This window comes from Cyanistes caeruleus, chromosome 6, assembly GCF_971803275.1.
Source record: "Cyanistes caeruleus chromosome 6, bCyaCae1.hap1.1, whole genome shotgun sequence".
NCBI lineage: Eukaryota > Metazoa > Chordata > Aves > Passeriformes > Paridae > Cyanistes > Cyanistes caeruleus.
Window position 1 is genome coordinate 58,202,257 of NC_141706.1, and position 12,890 is coordinate 58,215,146.

Consider the following 12,890-nt stretch of genomic DNA (forward strand, 5'->3'; position numbering starts at 1 on the left):
CCTGTTAGTTTTGTTCATTGTATCCAGCAATTTTTTTTATTCTCTCACAAGTTGTATTAACTTCTAATCATTTCTATGTGACTGTGTTTAAAGCTTGTTTAATACAATGAAGTCTAAATACAAGTTCTGATTATTAGCTGAATTTGAAAGGAATATGCCAGGTTGCTAATAATCTCTTTGTTATTAGGTGGTGTAAAGCTGATCAGTTTGACCTGTGGAAACCAGCATGTTTGGGCCTGTGACACCAATGGTGGCATTTATTTCCGTGTAGGAACTCAACCTCTTAACCCAAGTTTGATGCTTCCCGCATGGATAATGATCGAGCCACCTATACAGGTAAAATGTTGATTACAATTCTTTGTAACCCCGTGGTTTAGCTCTATGCTAAACAATAAAACAGTAATTTTAGAATTCATGGAAAACAGTAGAGCCAGGTTTTATAGTAGAGTGTAGCACTGAGCTGTGCCCTGAGTACCTTCTGTGTGCTGAGCAAGAGGCTGGATGGGCAAACAGCACAGAGCAGAGGGTGTGGGAAGGCTCTGCTTAAGTGGCATGGTGCTGAAGTGCTTGCTTCCCTCTATCCTCATCTTTCTGAGTCTGGGATGCTTGCTAGGGTGCTCTGCCTGAATTCAGGGACTTTGCTTGTCATGCAATGCTTTGTAACCATGCAGTAGAAATGCAGCTCTTCTCCCTTGTTACCAGAATGGGCAAACTTTATATCCTTTCTCTGTGCGAGCTGGGAGGATTAGAGTTGAAAGAAGCCATCTAAAGTAACCTGGAAGCATATTTGGAAAATACAGAAAACTGTCAAAATCTGTTCCTCTAGGGTCTGTTTTTTGTTTGGTTTTTGGTTGTTTTCTTTTTTAATCTCTCCTCAAACCACAGTGTTTGCTTTCATTGCTGCTCTAATACTTTTCAAGTTAATCTATGAAATGGGAGTAATTTCTGTTGTGGGTTGGGACTGCTCTAATGGAGCTGACCTCTGACTACTGATTTCATTCTTCACTCCTTGGCATGAAATCACTTGAACTGAACTGTCTGCGGGTCTAGTACAATAGCACTGGATATGCTTGCATACTTGATTGACATTTTATGATGTCACATCATTTCTCATAAAGATTTTGAAATGCATGGTACTTTCAAAAGTATACATTAAGAAATAGAAGTAAATCTGTTTACTTCTTTATTTGGTTTTTACATAATTTGCTTTTAGTTCTGCTTATCTCTCATCAGTCAGTTGTTGGCTCATGTGTATCTCTGGGTGTAACAGCAAAGAAGGGCAGGGAAACAGAGAAATGAAAACTGCAGATATGCAGCCCATCAATTAGCACAACACTGGTTGAATGACTAATTCTTAACTGGGAAAGTGGTTTTGGAGACATGGTACCTTGTTTTGCAGAAATAGGTGCCAATACCACTTGCAAAAAGGACTTGATTATAGTCCTTGTTCTAGATGTGCTGCAGGTGGGTCTTTGTGATGTAATCTCTAATATGTTATTGCTGCGAACAAAGGGGGCAGGGCAACCTGGAAGAGGAGACTGAAGGTGTCAGTAAAGGCAGTATTCTTAAAAAAAAGAGGAAGAAACATTCTATTTAAACTGAGTTTACCAAGAGACAGAGAATTGAACTTGTGTAGTATCTTCTTACCAAAGGTTTATCCAGGATAATAGCCCAAAAAGCTGTTTCTCTATGCTATTTTCTCCATACTAAGTGATTCTCTACTCCTCCACTGAAGTTGATTAAACTACTCAATACAGAGCTGTTTACAGGAGTTGGGATTTGCTGTGGCTCAGGATTTGGCAGTGACTTCGTTATGTAGGAAGTGAACAAGGTTGAAAATCAAATTATTTCCCATTATCTTATCAACAAACCTGGGTGATGTTGCCTTCCAAAAATTATAACCTGATACCCAGAGCAGTGTCATTCCCTTTCCTGTTATCTTGCCAACTCCTGACATGGCAAATTTAATGAGTCAATATGAAAGGGCAAGAATTCAGACGCTGCTTACAGAGAGGATGAAAATATATGCATTACATGCTTGTTTTGAGACAATTCCAGCATGTTGAAACAAGTCATTAAAGGAACAACCTTTCATGCTTTTGCAGAGGCTTAATGCAAAATAAGAAAACATGTGAATTTTAAAAGTATTTCCAAATGCTAATTTAGTGTTTGGAAAACAAACATAAGATGATGTCTGAAGAGTGAACTGTTAAGTGAATAATATTTGCTTATTAGGAACACCTTACTGTTATCTGTCCCTTAATTTACTTTGACACAGTTCGTGCTGCTTTGCTCTTATGTTCAGAACAACAGAAATATTGTAAGAAGTATTTGCGAATGATTCAGCCATTTTCTGTTTGAAGAAGGAAATCAAAATTGCTTTTCACTTGTTTCCAGTACAGGAGCACTCTCAAATAATGTAATTTAAAACCAGCTATGGATATTTCATTCCCTAGTAAATGTCAGAGCCAATATGACTTGCCTATCCCAGATCTCATGACTCAGGAGCAGCTTGTGAGCAGCTGTGGACTCTGCTTGTATGGTGTCACTTCTCCTTAAAGGAGTGCTGCAGTTGCACAGCATTCATCTTTGCATAACTTCACAAAGGTATTCAGAGACTGCAGTTTTGATGAGATTTTGCTCATGCTAAAATGAGTGAATATAATTTGAGTTCAGTCTCTGGCTCTGTGATGCTGTATTTTTTCTTAAATCAAGACTAAACCCATTCTCGTTTGTTAATTTTCCCTCTGTACCTTCCTAATGAAGCATCTCTTGAAATGAAGAATAATATTTAATGTTCTCTGCCCTCTTTTTTTTTTATTTTATCCAGTACTTCAGAAGTGGTTGATAACATCATAAGAGTATCTTGAGCAGTAGTAGTTTATATATAGCTGTTTTCTGTGATTCATCAGTTTGGTTCTGCAGTCTTAGAAGTAAAATAATTATGTAGTCAAGCAGCTTTTTGGAAGCTGCTTCAAGAACATTGGCAAAACTGAACAAAATGCTTTGATGAAATTATTGTATACCAGGAAATACAAAATGTTTTTCCATTGTATTGTTAACATGAAGGATAAAACTATCATCTGTTGTAACATATCTCAAAATACATATATGTTTTTACATATATAAAAAATTGTATTTAAATTTGACAGGAAATACAAATATTAATTATATAGATAATATAGAATATCTTTTTATATGTGTGTATCTTTATTATGATTTAATGCTTTTCCAATTTCAGGCCTAAAGGAACAATAACTAAAAATAAAATAGAAAATTAATATAGATTATAATACTAATTTTGATTATTAAAGAGTAGCGCTTGATCAAAAGGTAAAAGTCTTCAAATTGCTTTCAAAGGTCCCCCCAAGTTGAACTGTTTGAAAATTGTTTTTTTGAACATTTTAATTTTGATTTCTGGTACCTTCTGAAAAAGATGCTGAGACAAAATGCGATCTTGAGAAATTTTTATTTCCCACAGTTTAAAAACTGGCCTTAAAAGCCACCTTCTCACATTTACATTAAGGCATCTATCAGATAAACAACTTTATCTGACGAAATTAAAGGAAACAGAGCAAATATTTGTAATGAGTGACTAATCATCTACTCATTGTAAACAGCCTTACTCTAAAAATAGATTGAGACATTTTATTGTCACTTTAATTGCTGCTCTTTGTTCATTTGTAACCAAATTTCATAGAGAGTAGAATTGAAAAAGTGATGTTATTAAATCCAGAGGTCTGTTTAAATATCCACTAGCTTATCTTATATCTTGTACTTATGAAGTACAAGGGGTTTGTTTAAGGAAACGTTTGGCTACTGCATAATGCTTCAGTTGATCATTTGTAGTTCCCAGGGTCTCAGCAGATGGGCACTGGTTGACTTAGTTTGCCGTAAAATTGTCATGTGCATTTTGCGTGTTTCAAGTTAGAAAAACTTTTTATTTACTGTTCTTCCCATAAACAGCCTGGTAATTGTGTCTCTGTAAGCTTGATATCATAGGTGAGAGAAATTCTTATAGGTACTAGAAATTCTTACTGATGTAGGAGGAGCTATTTTTTTCTTGTACACAGACTTCCAAAAAACTAAATTAAGGCTGTATATATGCTTTCACAGTCATTCAAAAATTATTAAAACTATGAAGCAAATGGTAGCCTAAAAATACCATTCAAAATTTAGTCAAATTATCTGTAATTATGAAAAATCAATACAGGATACATTTTACTTCTTTTCAATACCTTACATTGAACATATGTCAAGAAAAGGTAGGGAGTTGGTTGTACCTTACAGATGAGTGTTGACTTGGTAAAAATGGTTGTTATCATGTTCATTTTGTTGCCTTCCTTTATTTAGACAATATTGTGCTTATATTACAGAACAGTTAATGTGGATCTGGGGACTTTGTTCTTCCTCATCTGCCTTGCTTTTGCATTTCTCAGTGAGATTTCTGTTGTTGTTAAGGCCAGTTCTGCATTAAGTGGTACTTAGAGGAGGAAGTGGTGAGCAGTCCTCAAGATAAGATTTTGCCATTAAGCTGAAATGTTATTCAAGAATTGAATATTTAGAGGGGAAGAAAGCTTTTCTGTTGAAAATGCTTTGTAACTTTTACTTTAGAATCACCTATGAATCACTTCTGAGCATCCTAGTCATGGAAGTCTCTGTTTTTTCCAATGCAATATCCACATGCCTGTTCTTTCCAGGTCCAGTGGTTTTCACTAGCACAGACCAGCTTGCATTACTCAGCCATTGCACAGACATCTTCTGAGTTACCATGAGTTCTGCTTTGGGGTGCTAAGATGAGATTCAGAGCTAGTATCTTTAATTATCCTAAGTCTGCTAAGGTTGGAAAAGTAATACACTCATTAGGCCTAGTCTCTAGACCAGACTAACTAGTCTGTTGTTCTGTATATCTTCACTCATGTGAGGCCTCTGAAGACATTAATAGGGAGAAGATTTTCCTGGAGGACTGCACTTTACAAGATGATGTAGAGAAAAGCTGTTTGCCAGTAATAAGAGCAGCTGTCTCAAGGTGGGTTGCAAATATGTATAGGAGATCAAAGCTTCTGCAGCTGTGTCTTTTGTTTAGCTGATATAGAATGCCATAATGTTTAAGTTCAAGTCTGCGCTATTCTTCACAGGCATGCCTATCTTAAGTAATTGTAAGTTACATAAAAGGTGCTTTTAGAGGCTGAAAAAATGTAATTTCAGCATTTGTTCTGAAGTTGCCTCATGCTGATTCCATTGCTGAGCGTAGTGCTTATTATCTTCCTCCTTGTTGCTTTTTAAGAAAACTGCTGTCACTATATTTCACTGTATTTTGCTGCTTTGGAGTTTTAGTCTTCTGATACTTGTTTTAAGGCACTGCTATCACCATGTTCAGAAAAGCGTGCGTGTGGCCTGTCATGGGAGATAGCAATTGTTATCAGCACCAGAAGCTCCAGATCACAGAAAGTGCTCAAAGTGGAGTACACACAGAAAATTCAATGGGCAATCCTCCCATGTCTTTCCAAAATTTGATCTCAGGGTGGTGTATTTGCTTTTTCATGAGACTGGCTTACATTTGAAACAACAATTGTAGGAAAGAGAACCATCAGTTTTCGTAGTACAGTTTGGTCGTTAGTTGGAACTTCCTCATACCTGCAACTCTTCCAATATTCCTATATTTTGGTTAGTTAACACAGAGTTAGATATTTAATTATTCTTCAGAGAGATGAAGAAGTATATTTAACATTCAGTTAGGCAAATAAAGTAACCACAACTGTCATTCAGTTTTGAGAGTTTTTCAGAGTTATTATATTAAAAAATAAAAGTGCCATGGTATGAAAATTCATGGGTAGAGAATGATCATCATGATTTAGCAAGTATGAGCTATGGTTGCACAGAATAAGGAGACACCCCATCTGCTGGACACATCAGATCCTTTGAGCTTGAATTAGGAGCTTGAAGGCTCCTCCCTATAACCCCGCAAAAATGCTGTCTCTCCTTGGTAAGATATTTAAGTTTTAAAACTAAAGAGGGGCATTTTAGAGGCATAGACTACATGAGAGGTTGTTTCGCTGATGCTCATTAAAGGTGTGTTTATGAAAAAAATAAAAGCCTTGGTTACTCAGTGCTTTGCTTATACAAGGTTTTTATTACGTAGTGTTAAATTATGTTGTGTTTCCTGGAAATTTGCACTTAGTGTTTATTTAAAACACATTTCTGTAAATAATTAATTCTTATTCTCCTAACAGTTTGGTTCTTCAGTACGTTATTAAACATATCTGTAGTGGTAATTACAGAGGGCTTATCTCCTACATTACAGTTTGTAATCTTAGTTATAAAACAATGTGACCAGAAAACAGTTGGCAAAACCTGAGTAGGCCTGAAGTTTGTACAGTCTCTAAAGTGGCTACATGAAATTTAAATTATTTATTTTTTTAAATTGCTTCTAGGGAAAGTTGTAGTAAGTATTTTTGAAGTATTTTATGGTTCTGTTAAGAACATGTTGAGATGTTGCACGGGTTTGATCTTTTCTGTGATTTGATACCGTATGTTGTTGTCTTTCCCATGTTTCTGCAAAAAAACCAACTCTGGAATAAAAAATTAGAGCTAACAGAAGGGAGAGGTCAAAGATTTTCTCCTTGGCTTTGCTTTGTCTTCCAGATTGTGCTAGTCATAGACAGCACAGTAGATATCTGCTTGGTTGGAAATACCCAACTAAGGCCTTTGTCCCTTTTATTCACTAAAGGCAGAAAGTGGGGCAAAGGGTCCTGTTGTCGTTCTAAGGCTTCTGAGGAAAAGAATGCTCCAGTTTCAGACAATAAATAATAATTTTATTTTTTTTTTACACTTTAATGTCAGCTTTACTGAAGAACACATGGCATCAAGGAAGACCAAACATAGATTCATCTTTCCTGCTCCTGTATATTGTCTTGAACTTCTCTGCAGAGAAAACAGCACTTAATTTAGCTGGCTAATGCTGAAAGGGATTTATAACCTTCATTTAAATGGAACTCAGAAAATAATATGTAAATAGGCCTATGTGATAATACGTAAATATGTATTGGGGGAGAGTCTCTCGGAGTTACATTCTTTCTTTGTTATCCTCATTAGGAGCGTCTGGATGCTGTTAGTCATGAAAACAGTCAGATTAGTCTGATACACTCATAATGCTCAAGGGTGTGAGAAGTAATGCCTGATGTGACCTTCTTATAGCCTGGCCTGGACCAGGTGAAGGTGTTTCTGATTTGCCTTTTGAAGGCAAGGAGAACATTTGTGCTGAATGTAGCCACCAACCTGTTACAAAAAGGATTCGGCTGGGACAGATTGATAATGTTATGTTTAGTCTTCCTTATCCTGGATATTTGCAGCAGAACAGAGATAATGGAGGTTTGCTGGTACATGGACTCTGTGCTCCTGAAAAGTGACGTGGAAAATGTTCTCGTGCCTTTTTTGTGTGTGCGTGTGTTTGCCCTTTCTTCCTTGACAAGGAACTTTAACCATTTGGGTTCAGCTGTGACCAGTAAGACAAAACTTGAGTAGTGTGTAGGGAAGAGTGGGTGGAGGAATATGTTAGTTTTTACTTCGGATTTTGTTTGATACTATTGTTTAAGTTAAATTCTTACACTGAAATGTCTCCGTGGCTTGCAGAAAAAAAGGAAGTAACTCACACAGAATTATAAAGCTAATGGACAACTTGATAACTTTAGTATGTTTAGCATAGACATTGTTTCTTGATATCATTTACAATTTGCCTATTATGTGATTCCTTCAAGTTTATTTCATTTTATCAACACCGTTTTCACAACAAACATATGGCAAGTTGGTTTTCATTGTTTTTGTTTGTAGTGGACAACAAATATATCCACAATTCTTAGCATATTCCTTTAATGTTGAAAAGGGCATAGTTGATAGTGCTGCAGTCCATGGTCCTGGAGGGAAATTCATCATATCAAAAGACAGGGATTGACTGGGGTGTTTGTAGCCAAGGCACAAGACCGGAGGATGGGGCATCTGCATTCAGATCTGACTGGCTAAAACAGTCAGACTTCTGACATTTTTAGTTTAGAAATGTTTTCCACCCCAACTAAAAGAAAAACGATGTTCTGCAATTTTTTATCAAATCGCACTGGATGCATGAGTGATCCATAATAGGTTGATCTCTCAAGTGGTGACTATATTGTAGATAATTGTATAAATGGAGTTTGGTGGCTCAGAGCAGGAAGGCTGAGAGACTGCTGCAAGGTTCTTTAAAATTCCAGATTCTCTGATAAATTACAAATAGAACATGTTTCACAGTCAAGGTATATAAATCTCATGAATGCTGTTGGAAGTTAAATCAGCTGAGTAAAGGCTGCGCTAAAATAATTTATCAATTTTCATAGTTATCAGTCTCTGAAATGTTATCAGCAGATTTATGAATTTGCAGAGATATGTTTCTTTAGTGCTGTGAGAGAACTCTATTTAACCTTTAACTACAGCTGTAGAGATTTTCGTGTTACATAACTTGCAAAAATACTTAAAGCATGCTTATGGTAATTAAAACTTAGTGAAAATGGGAGATATCTGAGATAATATCAGCATGATTGTTCTAAGAAAATAGTCAAGAAAATTTAAGATTAATTTTATCCACTTTGCTCTGGTAGCCATAAGAGTACCTTCTTATTGTAGATGGCTGCTTTCTGGGTAAAAAATAATCCAGAATTCAAACCTTTGCAACAAGCTCTAAGAATTGCCTGTATTTGTTTCCAGTGGCTTGTCCCTATTTTGTGCCAAAAGCTGCTGTATATCGTGATGTCACTATGTGTCCTGTTGTTTGGATTCTTTACTGGCTGTTCCATAGCAGAAAGCTGGGGGGTAGAGGAATTGCCTGGACCCTTTGCAGCAGGAGCAAGAGAATTGTTTTATTGACGTGAGATTATCAGAAAGAGCTGAGTAGCCTGAAGAAGGAAGAGAAGCTGGAAGTGAAATACCCAGGGAGGTAGGGAAACTTAAGTACAAAATGAACTCACTTAGAAAAGCAAAGAATGAGAAGACTATTTAGCTAAGCTTTTAAACATGTTATTTTGAATTTGATGATTGCCAATTGTTTCTTAGATGTGTTGGTGGTGCAGAATAGAGTAGAAGTAATTGCTTTGGTTACACTTCAGCCTGCAGTGGTATCAGGAGCAGTTTAGCTGAGATTCATGCAGCTCCTTTTGTGGCTTTTCTTTCGGGTGTTTCCTCTGCTTTTCTTAGTTTTACTACCTGTAAATATGTAATAATGCACGGGCTTAGGTAGTAGGTTTCAGCACTCAGTAAGTCTTCTTGGATGAAAATACTCTTCCAGCTCTTTCTCAGAGAATTCACTTCTAGACAAATGACAGTAGAAGAGAGGCATGGCATCCTGACATATGAGAGTGGGGAGCAAGGTGCACAAATCCCAACAGTTCAGCAACAATGTCCCACCAAGGTGTCAGACACAGTTTGGGATGGACCCTGGTTGGAACATGAAGTGTATTGCAGAGCATAGATAGACTCCCTGTCAGTTTGTGGTGTGAAGGACATGGGGGGAAGGTGACAGAAAGTCACCTTTCAAATCTGGGAAAGGGGTGGCTATTTAGAAGAACATGGTAAGAAGGAGATAAGTGGATTGTAAAAAATAAAATATAAATAAAAGATGAAAGGCAAAAGTCTCCTGTTCATGCAGTACTTCAGCCTGCACAAGCTAATAACTGCTCAGCTCCCTTGTATGAAAACATGGCACTGCAAGAGCAGAAGTGTGGTGAGGGATGTGACAGAGCAGGAAGCTGCACAGGAGTGAGGCACTGCCCCATGGCAGCAGTGTGGGGAGGTGAGCAGGGACAAGTGGGGAATGAGAGCCGAGGTGGCTGTAGAAAGAAGCAAATAAAAAATGGAGGGTAGAAATGTAAACTGGGCCAGGAGTAAGGATCACTTCCAGCAAAGGGGCAGAAAGTCCAAATGGGAAAATGGTGTGGGGTTTTGGGGTGTTTTGGTTTTAGTGTGGTTTGGGTGTTTGATGGGTTGCTCGATTGGTTTTGGATGTATTTGGAGGTTTTTTGGTGTGGATTGTTGTTTGGGGATTGGGTTGGATTTTTTTGGTTGGTTGAGGTTTTTGTTCAGTAGTTTAATACCAGTCTGAAAGTAGCTAAGCAGCTATGTATTCTATGTAGTCAGTGCTTTTCAAGACAATTAGTGGCTTTACTTTTAAGTATCCAAACTGCAGCCACTTGTAAATTTACTGTGACCACAGGTAAATACTTGATTAATACCAGCCTCAAGCTTCCAACAGAGGACAAACAGCTAATGAGAGGAAAAACATGAAAAGACAGCCTGTCAAGGGTCTTGAAACCTGAATAGACAGGATTGATTTGGTGGTGCAAGTCAGACTTGGTTGTAGCTTGATCAGACCCAAGTCAGCACGAGCATTTTAAAAGCAAAACCAAAGCAGGTAACTGTTATGTACACAGAAGGCTCATCTGGGACTGGGTTGTGTAGTGCACATCATGCTTCTGTATACCTTGGTTTATACATACAGAGAGTATTTGCTCTTCTGTTTAGCAGCCTGGAATTTCAGCTTATGCCATGAGGCAGAAGCAGGGAATGCAGCGCTGCTTTGTGAGGAGATGATATATTTCAGGCATCATACTGTCTTCTGCCTTTACTAGGCTGGTGTGGAGAAGAAGTTTTTTATTTATAATCCATGTTTTATTGACAGTACATGTTTTGCAGGATACTTGCAATCATCCAACCTGACTGGATGACATATTTTGCTACAAAATCGTGATGTTATGTTAGTACCACTGATTTTGAGCAGTAGTTAAAGCAAATCTCTGTAGAAGCAGGTGGAGTAAGGACATGCCTGGGAGTAGAATGGGAAGTGTATTTCACTTGTGTTTGCCAGTGGGTAGTGTTGTGGATCCTCTCCTGCAGGTATGGCTGCTGTAGTACTGCTCTGCTCTGAGCTCCATGGCTGTATTCCTGTAGAGTGGACTACAGGCAAGAAGGCAGATCATCATTTCATTGCAAAGAGGAGACATGCAGACTGTAGAAACGTACTGCTTTAGAATATACTTAGAAATAAAGTGCAGATTTAATAGTATTAGGAAAACTTTCTGTCAGGCAAAGAGGAAAATACTGCATTTTATGCATTTCATTGAAAGAGTTCCCTCTTCCAACTTGCAGTTGAAACTCTGATTGGAATAGCAGTGGTTAAGCAAATAAGCAAACATTATTAGACCTGAATACTGAACATTAAATATGAATATCATTATCAGTAATGATACATTCATTCATGTTCCTTTTGTATTTACAAAGACCTTAAGTTCTTGGAAAATGGATAATTTTGTACAATAGCATGTAAAATATCAGTTACATTTCTCCCTGTCTTTAGTATCTGGTAAATATTTTACTTCTCTTGTGTACTTCTGTGAAAAACAAATGCTACAATAGTACAAAGATACAGTAGTACAAAGTTTAAATACTGTGCTTAATTTTTATAGCCAGTAGGAATCAACTTGGTCAGCATTCATTCAAGTCCAAACGATCAGATGTTGTGGGCAATTGATAGCAAATGGAATGTCCACGTACGAGTTGGAATTACAGATGAAATGCCTGTAGGCACTGACTGGGAACATGTACCAGGTAAAAATTAATGCATCAGTTCCTTCTTGTTTCTGCCATTTTCTCAGTGTTTTTGTTTTGTTTATTTTTTTTTCTTGTTGCTTTTTAAATTGGAGAGTAATGTTTAAATTTTATTTTATTTTTTGCAACCAAGTGTTTGATTAGGGTTATATTTTAAAGAGGACCTTGTTTTTACTTAAAAACACTGAGTAGCTGGCTAGGAGAAATACGATTTTTTTAAAACGAATTTCTGTTGTGTTATTTCAGGCTGCTGCCACTCCGTAAGTGGTAGAGTTCCCTTTCAGTTAAAACTAAAGCAGAATTCTGAAGCAGTAGGGAGACTCTTGTGCTGTGGGGTTTTGTATTTAATTGTGATATCACATGAGGTTTAAACCTAGATGTGGGTAACAAAAACCTTACACTATTTTGCATATCTTTCTACTAATCCTGTGTGCTGGATATGCTGTGGATTAGCTAATTACACTTTTTCCTTGCCTTTAAATAAAACTAAATTTTATTTGTTTCCTCCTAAATAACTGTGCATTGATGCTTTCTGCTTTTTAAATAATTTGTCACTGCATTAACTCATGGCACTTGGTTGCAGAGTACTCTTGTGAAGAGGGGGCAAGAGTCCACAATGTCTGTAATATTTACCATTTTTAGACAAATTAAGATTGTAATTTTTATCTTATTTCCCATGTGCTAGTCACATACAGTGGGGGCTCCAAAAGCATGTTATGAAGGTCCTCAGATTGGATGTTGCTTGTGGTTGTGGCCACATAACAAATTCTATCCATGTTGGGATAAGCCTTATGGTCAATAGATGCAGGGAGTATCAAATCTGCAGTTCAGAAGCTTTTTTGTTCACCAGTGCTTCATGTAAGAATATATAAAAACTATTATAGTCTTGATGTCTGCTCTGAAAGTACTTTCTGCAAGTGTATTTAGTGTCTAGGAAAGCCTGATTATTCCCTCCTCATGTCCAATTCCCTGTAGGTTTGCAGGCCTGCCAGCTGGCTCTAAGTACCAGGACTGTGTGGGCACGCTGCCCCAATGGAGATGTTGCTCGCCGATACGGCGTCACTGACAAGAATCCTGCAGGAGACTACTGGAAGAAGATTCCTGGGAATGTCTCACGTTTAACAGGCAAGTTGGTTCTGCATCAGTCTGTCCAAAACATTGTGATGTCTGCTTTGAGTTCCACCTGATGGTGCTCAAGCTGACCATACAGAGTCATAGCAGGGAGAGCGGCACACACTGTGTTTCACCAAGGGTGTTTTTGTCAC

General features: G+C 37.4%; 1 protein-coding gene across 6 annotated transcripts in view; it reads left to right on the forward strand.

Annotated features, from left to right (window-relative positions):
* The window catches only part of TECPR2 (tectonin beta-propeller repeat containing 2), a 42,187-nt gene that overhangs the window by 26,946 nt on the left and 2,351 nt on the right, over positions 1-12,890 (forward strand). For 4 of the 6 annotated variants that reach the window (XM_086892196.1, XM_086892197.1, XM_086892199.1 and 1 more), the window contains 3 exons: positions 188-336; positions 11,484-11,625; positions 12,601-12,750. In XM_086892196.1, coding sequence (XP_086748322.1) covers positions 188-336; positions 11,484-11,625; positions 12,601-12,750 — 441 coding nt within the window. Of the gene's footprint in view, positions 1-187; positions 337-4,925; positions 5,030-11,483; positions 11,626-12,600; positions 12,751-12,890 lie in introns of all 6 variants that reach the window. The other 2 variants (XR_015287775.1, XR_015287776.1) reach the window with 2 other exon arrangements.